This window comes from Thamnophis sirtalis, unplaced genomic scaffold (assembly GCF_051295495.1).
Source record: "Thamnophis sirtalis isolate CommonGarterSnake01/CBP01778 unplaced genomic scaffold, rThaSir2_p1.2 scaffold_8, whole genome shotgun sequence".
Classification (NCBI taxonomy): domain Eukaryota; kingdom Metazoa; phylum Chordata; class Lepidosauria; order Squamata; family Natricidae; genus Thamnophis; species Thamnophis sirtalis.
This window is the reverse complement of record NW_028261388.1, coordinates 12255647-12277739: the sequence shown is the minus strand read 5'-3', so window position 1 is coordinate 12277739 and position 22093 is coordinate 12255647. Positions and strand designations below refer to the sequence as shown.

Here is a 22093-nt window from a genome sequence, read left to right as displayed (position 1 = left end):
TGCTGGCAGAGGATCCGTTGACTGGTCCTTCGCTGTTTCCAGGGCAGCCCCGCGAGCCAGATCTAAGCACCCCACGGGCCTTGAGTTTGACACCCCTGCTGTAAACTGTTTCCGCTTATGTACAAAGCAATGCATAACCCAGTATTTTTTGGATCTGGCATGTTTATCCACCTATCAAGTCCTTCCCAAGATCCTGAAACAGGCAGATGTTTGGTGATATTAAAGGTTCACTGTTATTATTTTATTTAGGCAAGGAGAGTTTTTGTCAATCTGCCATCCTTCAGATCTGTTGGACTGTAACTCTAATGTAATCAGTTTGGGAATGCTAGAAATTATAAGTCAATACAATTAAGGGTACCATATTTACAAACACTGAAGCAGAGTCTTCATGCAGTATCCAGATTCTCGATTACCTGTTTGTAATAATCCTCATAAGTGATCTGAGTGCCATCACGCTTCTGGAATGTATCTGTTGGTTTTATAGACCACTCAATATCATTAATACGATATGTTTTGTTATTGTACCTGAAATGCCAAGTAAAAAATAAATAAATCTAAGTAATCTAGATATTCTATGTATTCTCTAATATACCCTGATATAATTCTACACATCCACAAAAATCAAAATGGTAGCTCATGAATTATAATATAATATAATTTTTTGTGGGGGGAAAAAAGCATGTTTCCACTTTTGAGGAGAGACAAAGTATAATTAGGCATGATAATTATTTTGTTTTATGTTTTGTTAATTTGATGGTCCCCATTTTTATTTTTATTTATTAGACTTGTCACATACTTATGAATAAGTTTGGTAAATAAAATTTATACAGTTTCTTACTATGAACTATACTTGCAGAAACTAAAACAGCATCATAAAAGTATTGTTTACATTATAAAGGATACAACAGTATCACTTAAACAAAATTACACAGCCAAGATTTATTTTTTCCTCACTGCTGGAGAAATACAGTCCTAAATATAGCAAGAAGGAAAAAATAACATCTGCATGTGAAATTGTAGAAAAACAATTTTTTTTTCTTCCCAACATTACTTCTTAGCTTAGAGTGGTCAGTAAAATTTCTGGATCATTTGCACGCAGGGTGAAATATTTTCCAAATCCAAATTAGGATTGATGTAAACATGAGATATAACAATAAGTGGGCTCATGCAAGGAAAGACAATGAGAAAAATTTGATTTCAGGTCTTAGAGTGTGCATTGAAGTACCTTGGTCTAGCTGAAAGAACTTAAGATTCTAGTAAAACAAATAAAATTAATGAGATTTGACCAGATTGATATATGACTGAAAGTTGATGTAATTGTTGCATATTATATTATTTATTTGTCAGATGTCTGGAATTATTACATTTTGATTGTTGTTAGATTGGAAAGAATGCTGCTTAAGAGATAATTTTATGACTGAACCAATACATAAGCTTAAGGAAGAAATTAATCAATTAATCTCACCATCCAATCAATTGGCTTTGGGCGGGAGACAAAAAAAATTAAAAACAAAGCATACAATGGAATATTATTAATGTTAAAAAACTTAAAAATTATTAAAAGTACAAAACAAGGAATAAAAATAAATTAGGCAAAGAGGACGTATTAATTAGCCCTCTTAGTATTTCTCCGGATTCCTATGTAAGTAAATTCTAAAATTCTAAAATCTATAATGCAAAACTGCAATGGTTGATGTTAGCAACCTAAGTGAATCTGAAGATACTGATGCTTAAAAAGACGTCATGGTTTCCATAAGGTTAAATTGTACCTTGTAAGAACAATAAGCCCCACCAATTCCTTCTCACAGTTTTCTGCAAAACGTGCCCTCTCGGAATTATTATACAGATTAGTCATGAACTCCAAAACACTTTCACTCCGAAGGACTTTGTGGCTCACGTCTGCACAGAGCATTACTTTGTTCTCAAAGTGCCCAACAGAAACCGCAAATCCTGGCCAGAGAGTCAGCCTAAAAAGGGAGGAAAAAGACATTTTGAATTAGTCTATTTACACAGGCTCCAAGCAGCCTGGCAAAGAACAGAAGATACACATACAAAGCAAAAAAAAAGTTAGGGATGAAACATTCTAAAGTAGAAAAGGGGCCTCTCAAAAAAATTTGAAGCAACATTTGCCTTAAAAAGAATGCCGTGAAATCTAACATCGACATCATTCTCTCCTTTGAGCACGGCAAGAATCAAACCCAGTGGCAAAAGGGGTTACTTCCTTAATGGAGTGGAGCTATAATGTAACTCTGGCTGCAGAGTTGGGAAAGAAGCCAGGCCCCTCTTTTGCAGGGGGTTTGCAGGTAAGTATGATGGCATGATTCCCAGTTGCGATGTATGGCTGTGAAAGTTGGACCATAAGAAAGCCTAAGCGCCAAAGAATTGAGGCCTTTGAATGATGGTGCTGGAGAAGACTCCTGCGAGTCCCTTGGACTGCAAGGCCATCCAACCGGTCAGTCCTAGAGGAGATCAACCCTGACTGCTCTTTAGAAGGCCAGATCCTGAAGAGGAAACTCAAAATACTTTGGCTACCTAATGAGAAGGAAGGACTCCCTTCAGAAGAGCCTCATGCTGGGAAAGATTGAGGGCAAAAGAAGAAGGGGACAACAGAGAACGAGATGGCTGGATGGAGTCACTGAAGCAGTAGGCATGAGCTTAAATGTATTCCGAGGGATGGTGGAGAACAGGAAGGCCTGGAGGAATGTTGTCCATGGGGTCGTGATGGGTTGGACACAGCTTCGCAACTAACAACAACAAACGATGGCATGGGTAGCGGTGGCTATCTTATTTTGATCTCATTGGATTGTTTTGAGTTTATGATGACTGCCTGTTCTGTTCTGTAAGCAGGGTTTTACAATGATTATACAGTAGGTTTATTATGTGCTATGACTCCATTAGACAGAGGGATCCAGGGTTCGAGTAAATAAATCAATAAATAAGCGAAGGGTGGAAGATTTGTAGACTATATTATTATTATTCCGGTTGGTCACACAGTCAGCCAGTTGTTTAGATTGAATGTGGGATTTTTGTCCACCTATTCTGGCCCAGGCGAGCCAAAAAGTTGGGACACCCTTGCCCTAAGTAGTGAAGCATATCGTATGAACCAACTCAGTGTGATTTATGGGTCGAGAAAACTATATTCATTAATTAAACGATGGATTAAGTAACCATAGCTAATGTTCTGCAAGTACAGATAGTCCTCGACTTACAACAGTCCATTTAGTGACTGTCTAAAGTTGCAACAGCACTGAAAAAAGTGACATGGCTGGCTCTCACACTTATGATTGTTGCAGCATCCCCATGATCACATGATTTACATTTAGATGCTCAACAACTGACCACATTTATGATGGTGCAGTATCCCCGAGTTGTGTGATCCTCTTTTGCGACCTTGTGAGAAGGAGATTCACTTAACAACCCTGTTACTAATTTAAGAACTGCAGGGATTTCCTTAATAAAGGTGGCAAAAAAAGCCGTAAAATGGGGCAAAACTCAGTTAACAAATTTCTCACTTAGCAACATAAAGTTTGGACTCAATTGTGGTGCTAAGTTGAGGACTACCTGCATAGCTTCAGATTCATTTTGGATTACTTCTCATCCATCAACACAGCTTATCTTACAACGTTAGGCTACAAATAATATAGGGATAAAATGGTGTCAATCAGTTTAATGGATAGCTGAAAAAAATTATCTCAACAGATAATGAGTTATTCATGGATGAAAATAACTTAATTAGCCACAGAAATATTTAGGCTGCAAAGGTTTCAAGATGAGCTACCCGACTCACTTGTGTTGAGGGACTTCCACTGGATCAGAGGGACTGTAGAAGTTTCGTCCAATCTGATACATTGTCAGTTTTTGTAAAACCCTAGTATGGAATGTAAGTATATATAAATATATATTGTATTAGTACACTGCAGCAAACATTGTATCATTTCATCACTGATAAATTAAAACATACACATTTTGCAATCTAATCAATTATTTAAAATAAAATGTTCATCAACGATCCCTCATCAAACTCGACTGCTTCAAGGTTTGGCCATTTCCTTTTCAATATTTTTATCAGTGATTTGGATGAAGTGGTGAATGAAAACAAGATTCTGTTCTGAGAGCCAACTCTCCATAAAAACTGTTTCAGCCTTCTTGTGGAGTTGATTTCTTTGTGTGGTCTATCTAGTAAGGCTGACTTAAATCCTGCAAGTTTTTTTTTGTAATATTTTTTAATTTTTAATTAAAAACAAATACAACATCCTTCTTTACATGCTATAGATAGTGTATCATTTGGTTACAAAAAGACTTTTGTGCATCTCTTCCATAGTCAACAAACATAATTCATATTAACTTAAGTATTTTAACTCAAATATTCATACATATCACCATCATCATATCTCCATTTTCATTTGACTATAATTGTTTAAGTGTCCTTCATCATAAAATATACTAAAATTTAATACATAACCACATACTGGTCTTTCAATTACTATTTCTAAAACCCTCCACTAAAACTAAATCTTTATGTACTATTTTAGCTAAACATCCATGATATTTAATAACAAAGTTTTCTAATCCTCCTTTCCAAATCACTATTTATAGTTTACATCCAGTTTCCTTATGTTACACCCATATCTATATATACGTTGTTGTTATCCCTCTTTTACTTGACTATATCCTATATCATAACATTTTTCCTCTAATAAACAAAACTTTAATTGTATCTAACTTAGTTCTTCATTATACAATTGTATCACAGCAGCCAGTTGTTTCGCCGGATTTGGCATTGGTTACTAGTCGGGCCCCACCCAGGGGCCTAGGACGCCGTAACATATTTTCATAATATGTGTGCAGATCCAAGCAGTGCGGCTTTTTGCATTTGACTGATGGTGATTTTGTCAATTTTTAACTGTTTTAAATGTAATTCCAGTGCTTTTGGAATAGCACCCAGTGTGCCAATTACCACTGGAATTACCACTGCTGGTTTGTGCCATAGTCGTTGAATTTCGATTTTTAAGTCCTGGTATTTTGCGATTTTTTCATGTTCCTTCTCGGCGACCCTGCTATCACCTGGTATTGCGATATCTATGATTGTGACCTTATTTTTCTCAACCAGTGTGATGTCTGGTATATTATGCGCCAGTATTTTGTCCGTTTGTATACGGAAATCCCACAAGATCTTGACCATCTGATTTTCGGTGACTTTTTCAGGCTGATGTTCCCACCAGTTTGTTGCTGTTTTAATATTATAATTTTTGCACAAATTCCAATGGATCATTTGTGCTACTGAATTGTGCCGCAATTTATAATCAGCTGCGCGATTTTTTTACAGCAGCTGAGTATTATTATTATTGTTGCTGTTGTTGTTGTTGTTGTTGTTGTTGTTATTAACCTTTATGTGTAATCCAAAGGGATTGCTAATCTTTCTTACATGAGTATCATTCAATATTCATATCCAATTATACTCATCATAATAACACTACACATTGTATACATTAATAACATTATCAGTTATTTATTTAAGCTATATCTATTGTCAATAAATTTCACCAAGTTTAACTAGTTTTAAATTATATTCTCCCATCTATCAACCTGTATCTTTCCACTAGCAAAACAGTCTCATATCTTCTGCCATTTGTGGGGCCAGTCCTCTAATCATCTTCTTGGTCAGCTTTGTATAGACTCCTCTTAGCAACTCCTTGCTTATAAGATGTCTCATATAATCTTGATGCCCTCTTTCTGTTTCCTTATTCAGCTTATCTTTGATTGTCAGCAGTATTTTGCTAATAGAATTTCTCTCTTTAAATCCATATATTCTTTGGTTTTTTCTTCTTCTGTATCTTGCCCTCTGGAATAAATTTCCTCTCCATATAATTCCTCTTTCAATATTCCATTCTTTCCATTTTCAGAGACAAACCAATCACCATAAATATCAGCAGGTTTAATCTCTTTATATTCATATTCCACTTCAATTTTTTGATTTTTAACCACCCAATTTTGCCTTTGATAGACATCCTCAATTTCCTCACCATATTTTGTTGTTATATGCGCTAAATCTTCCAGTTTTTTCTCTATTCTTTCATATGTAACTAATAATTTCTGTATTTCTGAAAGTGTCTTTTGCAAACTTGAGTTTTCTATTTTCTTTTGAAATTGTGCCATTCTAACAAACACAGCTGCTCTAGCTTGGAAGGTTAATAAAATTAAAGCATAGATTCACAAAGAATGTTTGTTTTTACTTTTCTCTGATTAAAAATATACTTCAAAGGGACATCTGTGTGCTTTCCTTCTTATCACTCTCTGTAGCCAAGTAGTGAAACCTTGTAGTGCCAAGTCAAAACCATCAGTGGAGAAAAAAAAGTGTTCCATTTTCAATACACAAACTCCAATCAACAAACCCTCCAAGCCTCCAAGCAGTGGTAATACTGTTAAAAATCTAATTTCCTTTTGTATCTCTTTTGTATTTCAAGTTAGAAAAAAGAGTCCAATCTTTAAATGAATTAGAAAAATACCCACAGCAATGAAAGAGGAAAACTTTAGTCCATAGGTTACAGAGAACAATAAAAGAAAAAATAGAAGAAGAAAACTTAATCCATCCATTTCAAAAGGCTTGCATAAATGCCATCCATGAAGATAGCATTTAAAAAGTAAGATAACCACTGTCCAAAACCATTCCAAATTTAATTCCGCCGCTTGATTCTTCTGTTCTCCAATTTAGATTAGTTTTAAGTTTTTATAGGCAGTCTCTTTTTAAAACAGTAAAAGTTCTTCACCAGCTGGAAACACTTTCTCTTTCCATATCCTTCCATTTTGAAGCCGCTCCGACTTTGTCAGCCTTGGCTGGATTTTTTGTCGCCGGTTTGAAGAACTTCTCTTGCTTCTTTCAAGGATTTTGCAATATCCCTGAGGTCAGCAAGACGTATTCTTCCTGTTCACCATCTTCGGGATGGTTTAGGTTCAATTGGACCACCCAGCGGTAAAAGTATTGGCTGCAGTCTCAGAGCATCGAGACCACACGTCCATATCGTCGCAACGTTAGCTCCTCCTCAAAAACCTGCAAGTTTGATCACGCAGTATATCGTCCTATTTCTTATATTCCTATGAATTAGGGAGGGATCTGTGTGAGTCTTTTCTATCTATAACATATCAAGGATATATTTATCTTGAACACTCGTTTAATGGAACTTCTACATTGCTGTCAAGGTTACCTTCTTTAATAGCTATATAGAATAGAATGAGCTGGAAGCGACCTTGGAGTCTTCTAGTCCAACCATCTGCTCAAGCAGGAGAAACTAAACCATTTCAATTAAATGACTCTCTAGACCAATGGTTCTCAACCTTTTTTGGCCATGCCCCACCTAAGCATCTCTAAAATCCTGATGCCCCCCCCCCTCCCATGACAATTCTTACTTTACTCAAAAAGTGAACTCTACTCACATGGAGGAAGCCTAAAAGGCCATTAACTTGATTTAAACAAGGTTCAAATTGTCCCCATTAAAAATCAAAGTGCCCTCCTGTGGGGCATGGGCCCCATGTTGGGAACCACTGCTCTAGACTCTTCTTAAAAACATCCAGTGATGGAGCGTCCACAATTTCTGTAGGCAAGCTGTTCCATTGGTTAATTGTCCTCACTATTAAAAAGTTGCTCCTTAATTCCAAGTTGCCTCTCTCTTTGATTAGTTTCAATCCATTGTTCTTTGTCCTGCCCTACCGTGCTTTGGAGAATAAATTGACCCCCTCTTTTTTGTGGAAGCCCCACAAATCCTAGAATATTGTTATTATGTCACTCTGAATTCTTCTTTTCTTTATACTAGCCAAAGCCAAATCCTGCAGCCATTCTTAATATCTTTTAGTCTTCAGGCCATTGATCATTATAAGAGCCAAGGTGGCGCAGTGGTTAAATGCAGCACTGCAAGGCTACTGCTAGATCAGCAGTTCAGCGGTTCAAATCTCACCGGCTCAGGGTTGACTCAGCCTTCCATCCTTCCGAGGTGGGTAAAATGAGGACCCAGATTGTTGGGGGCAATATGCTGACTCTCTGTAAACCGCTTAGAGAGGCCTGAAAGGCCTATGAAGCGGTATATAAGTCTACTGCTATTGCTATTGCTATCATCTTAGTTGCTCTTCTCTTCTCTTCACCACACTACCCAAGACAGAATTGGTACCAGAGATCTCTCAAAAGTGGGGTTTATGATTCCAACCTTCAAATGAAAAATAATCTCTTGATCACAAGTAGAAATCACTCCAATTTCCATTGTACTGTGCCTAGTTTTAGGTATAGAATCACAGAACCAAACAGCTAGAAGGAACCTTGGAGGTCTTCTAGTCCAACCCTCTGTCCCAAAGCAGGAGTCCTTATACCAGAAGTGGGTTTCTGCTGGTTCACCCCAGATCGGGCGAACTGGTAGTGGCAGAGGCGGGAGGCTCCGCCCACCCACCCAGATGCTTCTGTGCATGCTCAGAAGTGTCACACACGAGTGCACGCGCGCACAAGCGAACCGGTAGTAAAATAAATTGAAACCCACCACTGCCTTATACCAGCTTTATACCATCCAGGAGTCCTTATACAAAATGGTTGTCCAATCTTTTCTTGAAAACCTCAAATGATGGAGACTTGAGTAAGAATTTAGCCTAAAACTGGGACTTTTTCCTTCTCTCTACCTCCCCCCCTCAAAAAAAAGTAAGACTCACTTTTTAAAGAGGAGGTTTAAGAACTGAATACACACAGGATTGCTGACAAAAAGCTGGTGAGTTAATTGGACTGTTATCTTTACCATATCGCCTCTTCGGGTTTCACAGGACAGTTCTGTGACCTAAGAGGAAGAGAATATGGCATTCAAATTCAATTGCCAGAAATCAAATGCAAACCATTTTAAAGTACAGGTCCTTCCTAGTAATTGCTTTCTGACTAAAGCTTGTGGAGCTTTTTTAAAAAAAAACTTTTATGAATAGAAGAATTTTTCCTTGCCATTAAATAAAGCAAAGGTCTGCTTATTTAACTTAGCCGTGTGCCAATATAAGTAATGGTAGATAAGCAGTGCGAGGGCTTGAAATTGAGCTGATTCAAAAGAAATCATGGGTTACGGGACCAAACAAGAACAGTCATACCTTTAGATGCTTCTCTGCCCTCTGAAAGAATGTACGACGGATATGGCAAACATAGCCAATTGTTCTGCCATTTTATAATTAATTGCAATGACAAAACAATGTAGGATATGACCTGTGTATTTGTTAAACATTAAACAAACCAACTAGCTTGATTGAATTTGTTTAATGCTGTAGAAATCAGCACTCGAACAGAAAAAGAAGGTGCGGGATGATACACAGCACAGTATGAAGGGAAGGGAAACGGGACAAAAGAAACAGAATAGAACAGAAGAGAAGAGAATAACAGAGTTGGAAGGGACCTTGGAGGCCATCTAGTCCAACCCCCTGCTTAGGCAGGAAACCCTACACCACTTCAGACAAATGGTTATCCAACATCTTCTTTAAAACCTCTAGTGTTGGAGCATTCACAACTTCTGAAGGCAAGTTGTTCCATTAATTAATTGTTCTAACTGTCAGGAAATTCCTCCTTAATTCTTGGTTGCTTCTCTCCATGATTAGTTTCGTAGATCGGTCGTACGTCAAGGACTCCATGTATATTAGTGGGTGTTCCTTGTTCTATACGCATTCTCCTACTATGGTAGCTACAAAAGTTCTTTAAATAGCATTAAGCACTGTGGTGGCGCGATGGTTAGAATGCAGTACTGCAGGCTGACTCCATTCACTGCCAGGAGTTCGATCCTGACCAGCTCAAGATTGACTCAGCCTTCTATCCTTCCCAGATGGGTAAAATGAGGATTCAGAGATTGTTGGGAGGAATAGGCTGACTATAAACTGCTTAGGAAGGGCTGTAAAGCACTGTGAAGTGGTATGTACAGTAAATCTATGTGATATTGCTATTACTATTATCTCCCTCCTCTGATTCATACATACATAGACTGCGTACGCACCCACACACACAGAGTATTACCTTGTTCTGAAGCTTATGTGCAAGAAACAGGATTGCTCCATCAAATACTTTGGCTTTTCCAAGAAATTCAGCATGGTTATACAGCAGAGCTATCCGTAAACGCCTCGATTCCAACTCTGGGTTAAATGTTACGTGGTACTGGTAAAGCTGCCATTCCCTGGGCAAGCCTAAACTAAACAGATTGGTAACCACTTTCACAGGAATGCCACTGGTTCCTGAAATGGACAAGAATATTAGCTGGATAGCAAAAAAAAAAAAAAAGAACCTCAATGTTCCTTTAATAGGTAGACATTTTCTATTTTGCATATTTCCCTGAGACCCCGAACCCTAGTTCCCCAATTCAGACAAAATGTCAAATTACTGAATAAGTAATACAGGTAGTCCTCAACTTACGATCTTGATTGAGCCCAACTTTTCTGTTGCTAACTGAGACATTTGTAAGGGGAATTTTGCCCCATTTTACGACCTTCCATGACACAGTTGTTAAATGAATCACTGCAGTTGTTAAGTTAATAACCCGGTTGTTCTGTGAATCTGACTTCCCAAGTGACTTTGCTTCTCAGAAGATTGCAAAAGCAGATCGCATGACCCCAGGATTCCGCAACCATCATAAATGTGAAACCAGTTGCCAAGCATCTGAATTTTGATCATGGCCCTGTCGGAGTCTGAATCTGCGGTGGTGGGGAGATGAGCTGGAACAAGAACTGACAGAGATGAAGGGGGCAGGCCCGTTGGCCTTGGAAGAAACCGGGGAAGGGCAAAGTCAGTCCAGCCAAGGCTTTTTCTGAATTAGTAAGGCCTGCAGATAGGGAGAGCTCAGGAGAAGAGCAAGGACCACCTCTTCCTGATCCGAGAGCAAGGAGGGAAGAGAGAAGGTGAGACCAACACAGACTGATCTGGCTATGAGGGAGGAGAGTACCCTGCCCCCTTTCACAAGGCATATCTGTGGACTGAGATGTAAGGAGGTGCCTGTGGGAGGGGCATTTGTCCGGAACAAGGATTGAATTTGTGGAACCTTGTGTGCACTTGCTAAAGCCTGGAGATTGCTGTACTCTGTCTTGTGGGGCTTGCCAGTTTGCCTGCTTTGCTGAATTTCTTGCTCTGGTTACTGTTTTTAGCTAACTTGGCTTATTGGACTTCTGGCCCTGCTTAACCTGGCTTAGTGGACTACTTGCAGCCAGAGACTTCTGAAGGTGCGTGTGAGAGCTTTCACTCCAGGACTTGTAGTGAATGTGGGAACATTTGGGGGAACAGTTGAAGCAATCAAGGTGAGTTAGACCTGTTCTCTGGTTGTGTTGCTTTCGTGCCACGTCCCGGGTCATCACAATGTGACCATGGGGATGCTGCAACAGTCATAAGTTTGAAAAACAGTGATAGGTCGGTTTTTCAGTGCTGCTGTAACTGTCAGGCCTGCAGTTATACCCCTTTTAGGATCTTTGGCCTGCCACACTCTCTCTCATTTCATTATGCTGTTTTATTAGTGTAGTAGTTGGGAGGGGGGAATAGAAAGGAGTAGAAATGTGGAATGTGTTGTTGCCATTCTTTTCTAGAAGCCAAGGTCATCTTTTGTCTCCGCACCTCGGCACCTGGCCGGAAGCAGGTGGGTGGAGATGCCAGCGTGGAAAAAGAAGATTGGACCATGTGATGGATTTGTGGGTGTGGGGGCAAGATCATGAACTTTAAACTGGGTGGGAATCCAATGTAACTTCCAGAATTGGGATTCCACAGCACGATGCCAACATGTCTGTCTTATTAAATTGGAACTTTAAGGATAGCTCTGCCTTGGATTCTGATTTAATTCTGCATGATATTTGGAATGCTGAGAATAACTTTGAACGGTCACTAAACAAACTGCTGTAAGTCAAAGACCACCTGTATTATTGTAGCTGCTGAAAGACCCCCAGCATCGCACAGCGCTAAGAGCAGAAGAAAAAAGAACTGTTCCCTGAAGAAAACGGAACCATCGATTATACCTGATTTAGAATCTTTTACATGTAACATTGCTTCTCTGGTATTCACTTCCAGGTCCCGAAATCTACACTGGATTCTCCCGCCTCTCTCCATCACCGTGTAGCCAGAAGGACCAACAGAAAAGCCATCTTGAGAGGGAAACAAAAACACGCATTGGCAGTCTCAGAAAAATAGATGAAAAGGAATGACAAAACTCAAGTTGTAAAATCAATGCTTTCAAAATTGGAGTACCAATCAATTCATCACGAAAGTCTATTACAGTTCATTTCATTTAGATGCTAAACTATATACAGGTAGTCCTTGACTTACAACCATTCATTTAGTGACCATTCTAAGTGACAATGGCACTGAAAAAAAAGTGACGTATGACCATTTTCCACACTTAGGATCACTGCAGCATCCCCAGGATCTCGTGATCAAAATTTGGACACTTGGTAACTGGCATGTATTTATGACAGTGGTAGTGTCCAGGGATTGTGTGATCACCATTTGCAACCTTCCCAGGTGGCTTGCAACAAGCAAAGTCAATATGGGAAAGCTGGACTTACTTAATGACCCTGTGATTCACTTAACAACCCTGCAATTCACTTAATAACGGCAAAAATTTGCGTAATAAACACAGCAGAAAAGGTTGTACATTTGGGCATGATTCGCTTAACAAATGCCTTATTTAGCAGTGGAAAAGGAGTTCTGTAGAAAGTTAGCACCCACCCTTCTCCTAGAAGAATATTTTGGGAAATATTTAAAAAGGCAGATTATATTATATTTCCCTAAAGGAGAAACATGCTTTTGGAAAGCAGCCCCCACTTTTCTTAATAGCCCCTGCAGGACTGGGCCAGTCTATCTACAAGGCAAAAGACCTTCAGCTCCGGGGTGATGGGATTAAGACATGACCCTTCAGGACATATTAGGATTAGCCCTCAGCAGAGCTCACCACATGGCACAACAAGCCCCTTCATTGCCTCATCTCAGTTGCACCACACCCTCCAGGCTTCAACCAAATTTGATTCAGACAAACATGACCCCACATGGCCCCATGGGAGTCTGACAGCAGCCAATAGAATACATGTTCTTGCACAGGAACAAGAAGCTCGAGTTCAAAGCCCAAGGGAGGGTATAAATACCTCTCTCTCTCTCTCAACTCCATGTGGTCAGCTGCCCAGGACCTCAAACCTATGTGGTCCTGTTCATCAATAAACCATCTTTCCAATCAGCTTCCATGTTTCCAGTGTCTTTCTCCCCACTTGGAACTTAACCAGATGGATATGGAATCTGGAGTCTGCCTGGAATCCACACTGTATATCAGACATTAATATGATCGAACAGGTCCAGAGGTATTTCATGAGAAGAGTACTCAACTCCTCTACTCACAATAGAATCCCTTATGCCAACAGGCTTGAAATTTTGGGCTTGGACAATCTGGAACTGCGCTATCTGTGGCATGATCTAAGCACAGTACACAAAATAGTCTGCTACAACATCTTACCTGTCAATGACTTCTTCAGCTTCAAGTTCAATAATACATGGGCAAACAATCGATACAAACTCAAGGTAAACCATTCCAAACTCGACTGCAGAAAATACGACCTCAGCAACAGAGTGGTCAATGCCTGGAATGCTCTACCTGACTCTGCTGTTACATCCTTTAACCCTCACAGCTTCAACCTTAAACTGTCTACCATGGACCTCACCCCATTCCTAAGAGGTCTGTAAGGGGGCATACATAAGCGCACCAGTATGCCTACCCATCCCTGTCCTACTGTCCACATTTATTTGTATTCATTTCTTTTGTTCATGTCCATGTTTATACCATACCTGCTATCTTGTACATCTTGTACATAATAAATACAAATACAAATATATTTTTCCAACAGTCACAGTATCAATTTGTAATCATAAGTCAAGGATTACCTCTACTTTAAATATTTCTATGTACCTTAGGGATTAGGCTCTTTTAAGAATAGCTATTGCAAAATTAATTTGCTTACATTTCAATGGCTCTTCTCCAGTTCTTACATGGCTGCTACTGGCCTGTGACTCACTGCAAGAAGCAGTGTCTCCCGAACCACCCTTTAAGGTAGAAATGATAAACAGTGGCAAATTAAAAACTATCAACAGATTATACTTTTCTCCACAGAGTTTATTTCTGTTTTTTTTTTTAATTTGCTATTAAGTAACACTCCACTGTTCTAAGTTTTTGAGAATGGGAAGTTACAAAACACCACCAGTCTGACTTTAGCTACTTTCTGTTTTACTGCTACTTCTCCCTTTTTAACTAAAACATAGCATCAGGTAAAGCAGGGGTGGGTGGCTGCTGGTTGGCTGTGCGCGCGTGTACAGGCTGTGCCTGTAAATTGTTCTGCGCATTCGCAGAACATGAAAAAATGGCTAAAAAACAAGCAGCAAAAGATTAAGAAACAGATCACCGTCACTGAGTCTAACTGCACAAATACATCCATCCTTTTCAGATATCTCAAACACAAACTAACCCTATCACAAATATAAACTATATTCCCAGGACGAGCATTTTAATCAATGTATAAAACATTCCAAGTAAATTAGATTGTTACATTTCTTGAGCCTGAGATCTCTATGTATTGTTTTCAATAGGTTTTTTTTAAAAAAAAATAGTTTTCTATCACTTGTTATCGAAGAAAATCACAGTGATTTGACACCCTTCATTTTAATTTTCTTTCTGGGTTCACTAACATTATAGCATCAGTTACTGATCCCTCTTTTGTAAGAAATCTTTCCTGACTTTAATTCCCCCTGTGGGATTAAACACATTTCTTTGGAGATTGTATGAATTTGATTCATTAGCAACTGTTCAAATGTGAAGCTTTTTTAATACATTGTTTTCTTAGGACAAAACATATTCAGTATTCAGAGCAAGCAGCTAATTAAAAATACAGCCATTTATAAACAGACCATAAATAGATCTTAAAACAACTATTCTTATAATAGTTTATTATGAATCATTAAATGCAGATCTAAATATAGGATGTAGGGCATAGAAAAGGTTGGGAAACACTGTAGCCTAATGATACAGTTGCCCCATGAGAGAAGATCAACATTTCATAAAGAAGGCACAGGCATAAAAACATACTGGTTTTGAGAAGTCACTTTGTCCATATGTTTCTCTTCCGGGAAAACATTGGCCTCTGGCTTTCACACGAGCCCGTCCACTCATTATTCCAGTTTTGACTCACTGAAATACAAATAATTAAGGAAAGAAATAAGGAGAAATTTCCTGACAGAAAAATTAATCAGTGGAACGACTTGCCTCCAGAAGTTGTGGGTGCTCCAGTACTGGAGGTTTCTAAGACGAGATTGGACAACCATTTGTCTGAAATACCGTATTATATGGTCTCCTACTTGTGCAGGGGGTTGGACTAGTAGACCTCCAAGGTCCCTTTCAACTCTATTATTCTGTTATTCTGTTAACTCTAATCTCAGAAAGATGCAAGAGAGGCACAAGAGAGGCACAAGAGAGGCAGAGGCAGCAAAAACGTCAAGATTTGACTTTTCCATTTGAAACTCTCCATTCATAAGTAGGATGATTCTGAAGAGAATACAGGCTTAATTTGTCGCTTTCTCATTCTACCTTCTACATCAAGAGGGCATTATTATACTAAACCTTATAAAAAGCAGGCTTTTAAAAAAAATGACAGCAGCTGCAACTTGTGAAAAGCTGGCTATGGGTGCCCACCTATGTTTTAAGCAATTGTATAGTTCTTAAGCTTTTATTTATTAGCTTTTTATCTTGCTCTTCAGCCACGAATAGGAACCTGATTTTTATAAAAAATGATATTTCAACTGAAAAACTAATCCTGTTTCTCAATATTCTTTGTTGAAACGTTATGCAGAGGAGCAGCGACTTAAGAGGTTGGACCAGAAGCAGGTCCACCTATTAGCAACTTTGGCCCAGTTAGCCCAACCCACCTCATAAAGGTTATGATGATGCAGAAAAATAGAAGCAGCACTGTGCATAATACCTTGAGTATCTGTACAAGGGTGGAATAGAAATTTAATAAATAAATTATTGGGTGAAAACAATGGGCCAAGATGAAGAGAGCATAGAGGACAGACATCTAAAACAGGTGTCTCACTGCTTCTCTATTTCTCCTCATAGCGCCACGTAGCATATACCGAATTATTTATTATTATTGCTGGAATTGCTGCCCCATGTGTTTTTGGGCAGCTAAAGATATGTACAGAGGGATCTGCTTTTACTTTATTCCCACAATAAAACCTCTTGTGAGATAATCTGGATGAAGATAAACTGGCTGCCCATAGGTTACCAAGAGTTTTCATGCTGAGAATTGAACCTAAATTTGAGAAATACTGCCTTAACTGCTACCTTATGTTAGGTTCCTGCAGGAACAGGTTTCTCTTCTTGAGTTCAACCACCAGATTAAGTTTGTTTTATTATTTGTTCGTTTTATTGCTAACACCAATTACTGTAAATCTTCTGTGCAATTACTGGCCGACAATCATACAGTCTCTTATTGGTAGCGCTCAACTTGCAACCTACCATAATTGAGCCCCCCCACACACACATTTTTGTTGCTAAGTGAGACATTTGTTAAATGAATTTTGTCACATTTCACGACTTTTCTTGCCACATTTGTTAAGTGGACCTGGCTTTTGATTGATTTTGCTTATCGGAAGGGTGTGAAAGGTAATCCTATGATCCTGGGACATTCCAACCATCATAAATAAGAGTCAGTTGCCAAGGGCCTGAATTTTGATTACGTGACCATAGGGATGATGCAGGGGGTCACGTGTGGAAAATGGTCATGTCACTTTTTTCCAGTGCCGTTGTAACTTTGAATGGTCACTAAATGAACTGTATTGAGGACTACCCGTATAGCCCTTTAATTCCAATCATTCTTCCCCTCAATTATATATATATATATATATATATATATATATATATGTATGTATATATATATATATATATATATATATATATATATATATATATATATATATATATATATATATATATATATATATATATATATATATATATAGACACACACACACACACACACTGTATATAGTGTGATGCATTAAGTATTCTCTAAACTAGCAGCTCCTGCCAATGCAGCAATAACTGAGAACTTCAGGAACACCTCAAGGGACAGAGATCCTTGTCAACCTAGAAATAAGGAGACATTTTCTGAGAGTGAAAGCCATCAACCCATGGAACAGAAGTTGCCTTCAGCAGTTGTGGGAGCTTCATCACTTGAGGCTTTCAAGAAGAGACTGGACTGCCATTTGTCAGAAATAGTGTAGGGTCTCTTGCTTGGGCAGGGGGGGTTGGACTAGATGACCTACAAGGTCCCTTCCAACTCTTGTTATTCTGTTATAAAACCTACCCTCGTTTCCCCCTGCCCTTTTTTCTCTTCGAGCTGTCTTCAGGCTGTCCCAATCATCCAAATTTACCAATAAAAACCAATATCTGAGGGGCTGCCACAGAGAGAGGAGGGGTGTGTGCCAAGCTGTTCTTCAATTCAAAATAAAAATAAGCAGAAATTTTTTGAGAGCCATCAATCTGTGGAACTGAAGTTGCCGTCAGAAGTTGTGGGGGCTTCAACCCTTGAGGCTTTGAAGAAGAGACAGGATTGTCATTTGTCAGAAATGTGTAGGGTCTCATGCTTGGGGGGTGGGTGGGTTGGACTAGATGACCTCCAAGGTCCCTTCCAACTCTGTTAATCTGTTAAGTATTGGAACACACTTGCTGTCACGTTTTGGAAGGAAGGGGGCAGAATCAGTCTCTGAAAAAGGTATTCGCCCCCCCCCTCTCTCTCTTCTGCGATGGGGGCTCAGAGACGTGATCCTTCCCCCTCCCACACACACTTACCTCACGAGCAACGCCTAACCAGGTGAGGTCAAGAACTAACTGAATTATGGCTTGGCTTGGGTTTTTCGCCTGAAGGAAACCTGAAGGGAATCCCCCCACCCCCGCAAAAGACGGAAACGCGGGATCAAACGTGACAAGAACCCCCACGCATCCGCGACCCCGCCTCAGCTTGTGGATGGACACGCACGCAGACACGTGCCTCGAGGCGAGGGAGCCACGCCCCACACGAGGACGCCACGCCTCCCTGCTGCGCGTGGAATGCCCGCCGAATTGGGCGTTCGTCCCCCAAGAGCGTTTTTTTTTTATCCCACTTCGTCCGAAAGGCGCATGCGCGGGATGCCTTCCCTCCTGTGATTGTTTTGACTTTCCCGTTAAGTGCCTCTAAAAAGGACTTAGGATGCAACCAGAGTGATGGATGTGTCAGGGGTATTAATAAATAAATGTATTCTTTATAAATAATGAATATTGTATTAACAAATACAAATAGGCTCTGTTTATATGCGGTACCCTAGGCGAGATGGGCAGTATACAAATCTAATAATTAAATTAAATTGTATTGAATGATTGTAAGAATCACCTTTGGCGAGATGGCAGCCTGTAAGTTTAATAAATAAATAAATATTTAAGAAACAAGGCCAAAAACAGACAGGCAAGCTTTGCATCATTTCATGGATTTTTATTGCATTTTGTCTGAAACGTGACTGCAAATAACAAAAGTCTTATTTTTGACCAATGAGAATCGTACACCAATAATTATTAAACTATTATTAAATAAATGATTTGAACTGCAAATATGGGTCTCTGTTGATCTGGACAAATGAGAAGCTGTTATTTCCTATGTTATTTTTGTTACGAATTCCACACCTTAAGAAATAAATGACAGCTGTCTATCTCTTAACACAGCAACTAATGTCATACTACACAACACTGCTACCCTAAATCATGCTTAGCATTAGCATGTTTTACTGAAGAAACCACAAACATATTCTGCAATCACTGAAAATTTGCTAGAACATCACCAAAGAAATAATATTAAGCTTTAATTTAGTACATTAAGGAACCAAAACCAATGTAGTTTTGCAAACAAGAGATTGATTATCTTCAAGGAGGCGCACATTATATAGTAGGAAATAACATTTTGGGTAATAAATCATTCCAAAATTATTCCAAACCCAGTGCATGGAAGCAGGCTCTGATTAAACAGTAACCCCCAAATCCTCATGAAAATGTACCATAAATAGAATTTCACTGCAGTAAAATACAGTTTATGAGAAACAAACCAAATACTGTGTAAAAGTCAATTGTAAAAAATATATTAAATATATAAAAATTATCTAAGGAGAATCATATAAGGATATTAGTTAAGTAAACCTCAAGTTTACCAATAGTACAGATAGTTCTCAATTTACAAGCATTTGCTGAAGTCAGAAGGGCACTGAAAAAAATGACTTATGTCTGTTCTTCACACACCCGTTGCAGGATTTCTATGGTCACACGATCAAAATTCAGACACTGGCAACTGGCATGTATTTATGACAGTTGTAATGTCCTGGGGTCATCAAATCAACATTTGCAACCTTCTGACCAAAAAAAATCAATGGGGAAGCCAGATTAATTTAACAACCATGTTACTAACTTCATGATTGCAGTGATTCGTTTAAAAACTGTAGCAAGAAAGGTCATAAAATAACAACTCTCTCACTTAGGAACAGAAATTTTGGGCTCGGTTGTGGTTGTAAGATGAGGAATACCTGTATACAAGACAAGATTTCTTGCCTGTTAAGAGGTAAAGCCTGTATTGTGTTTCTTTATAAATAATAACTTCTACATTTAACCTTGTATCAGAACATTTCAACTTTCTATACATCTTATCAAAACCGTTTTTCAAGCAAGAAGATTATCCAGCTATTTCCATTATTGAATACATGGTCTTGATAAATTCTGTCCATCAATAATATTTCTTTTTTTAATTTTGGGCTGCTGTTTCTGATGTCTTAATGATCATTTAAAACTGGGTCTCCTTTGTCAAAAGAGTTGTCCAAAAGGAGATCATGATTTAGCTGACGACCCTCCTTTTCATGCAACTAATAAAGAAGGAATTGTACAGGTAATCCTTGACTTACAACCATTTGTTTAGTCACCATTTGAAATGATAATGGTACTGACAAAGTGATGTTGGAAGAAATATCTATCTGTTCAGTTCCAAGCCGGGGAAAGACACTGGAAACATGGAGGCTGATTGGAAAGATGGTTTAATAATGAAGCTGGGCAGCTGACCACAAGGAGTTGAGAGTGGGGGTTATACCTTCTCTTGGGCTTTGCACTTGAGCTTCCTGTTCCTGTGCAAGAACATGTATTCTATTGGCTGTTGTCAGACTCCCATGGGGCCATGTACAAATCCTAGAGTTTGTCTGAGCAAGATTTGGTTGAAGTTTGGTCTGCTGATGCAATGAAGGGGCTTGTTAGGCAATTCCTATTGTGGCTGAGGGCTAATCCTACCTTTGTTCAGACCTTGCTGCAGGGAATGTGCTTATGAATAGAACTATCTATCTCTTTATCTTTTAAGTGCTGACATCTGCTGACAGCTATTAAGAAAAGTAGGGGCTGCTTTCTGTCTCCAAGAGCAAGGAAGGGGGGGTGAGAGGAAAGAATGAAAGAAAGAAAGAAAGAAAGAAGGAAGGAAGGAAGGAAAGAAAGAAAGAAAGAAAGAAAGAAAGAAAGAAAGAAAGAAAGAAAGAAAGAAAGAAAGAAAGAAAGAAAAAGACGGTTTAATCTGTATTAAAACTTTTTGGCTCGCTGCCTTAAATTTCATTTCCTTTAAAAGATATACTGTGTGCAGTAACATCTGGCCAGCGGGAAATCAAACAGGCTTGACCCTGGTTAGTGCTTTGATGGGAAATTCCACGGATATAAATTAGATCAGAAAGTTGAAAATCTTCCTGAAAGACAGCAGTGAATTTTCACCATTAAAAAAAATAGATCACATTAAGGCTCCTTTCCTTTCTTTCCAGCCTTTCCAGCAAATGATTTCAAAATGCATATTTCAGTTTGCAAGCCTGTCTACTTTGTGTCTTTCTTTTCTTCCCATCACAGCATTTTCAATTCCAGACAATTTCAAAATCCTTGATGAATCATAAAGCTCTCTACTACTAATGCCAACGCAACAAAATGAACATAAATTACAAGGAGATTCTACCTGTCTCTAATCAGAAGCCAGTTTACATGAAACTTATCAACGGGTGAGACTGTGGCTTTATCCTGTGTGAGCGAATCTGATTTAATTGAAATTATAACTAACTTTTCCCCAACTCAGGAAAATTCCAACATGTCCAAATATTTAAAAAAAACACTCCACCCCACGGAAACTCTTGGTAAACTGGTGAAGTTGTTTGCTTTATTTTTTTTCCCCTACCACATCTCTCCTTACTTTTCTTCTGGGTGCAAAAACATTCATTTTTAGTGAAAGAAATCTTTCATGTGCTCCAAATAGAAGTCTTTTTATAGCATTTTTTTTCTCCTGTGTAAAATCATATCTACAGGCAACCTAGCTGAAAAAAAGCAGAGATGAGGATATTTTGAGCCTGTTGCAACTTAGAAGGTGCAGACAAAAAAAAAAGTCTTTGAGATTGCTGGAATCAAGACTGTGAAACACATCCAATTCAGTATCAGTTTACGTGCAGCGAATAAAAATAGTCATTGACTGGCAACTGTTGTTTAGTGACCATTGGAAGTTGAAATGGCACTGAAAAAAGTGACTTATGACTGAGCTTCACAATTAAAATCAGTGCAGCATCCTCATAGTCATTGAGGAAAAATTGGCTACAGTGCCCTGGGGTTATTTGATTGTCATTTGCAACCTTCCCAGCTGGTTTCCAACAAGCAAAGGCACACCAGATTACCTCATGATGACTTTAGAACACCACCTGTCGGCTGTGACCAGGGGGACCTTTGCCCAGGTTCGCCTGATGCACCAATTGCGACCCTACCTGGATCGGGAGGCCCTTCAGACAGTCACTCACACCCTTGTGACCTCAAGACTAGATTATTGTAATGCGCTCTACATGGGGCTGCCCTTGAAGAGTGTTCGAAGACCCCAGTTAGTCCAGAACGCAGCCGCGCGAGATTGTGGGTGCACCCAGGTACACCCACGTCACACCTATCCTCCGCGAGCTGCACTGGCTACCCATTTGTCTCCGGACCCGCTTCAAGGTGCTGGTCGCTACCTATAAAGCCCTACATGGCAT

General features: G+C 39.0%; 1 protein-coding gene across 1 annotated transcript in view; it reads right to left on the bottom strand.

Moving 5' to 3' along the window:
• The window catches only part of PIWIL4 (piwi like RNA-mediated gene silencing 4), a 32605-nt gene extending 20532 nt beyond the window's left edge, over positions 1-12073 (bottom strand). The window contains exons 1-6 of the mRNA XM_087722031.1: positions 11983-12073; positions 10010-10224; positions 8686-8807; positions 3788-3868; positions 1770-1967; positions 414-525 (exon numbers count right to left, since the gene is read on the bottom strand). Of these exons, the coding sequence (XP_087578157.1) occupies positions 414-525; positions 1770-1967; positions 3788-3868; positions 8686-8807; positions 10010-10224; positions 11983-12073 (819 nt within the window). The remainder of the gene's footprint in view (positions 1-413; positions 526-1769; positions 1968-3787; positions 3869-8685; positions 8808-10009; positions 10225-11982) is intronic.
• Positions 12074-22093: the final 10020 nt, after the last annotated feature.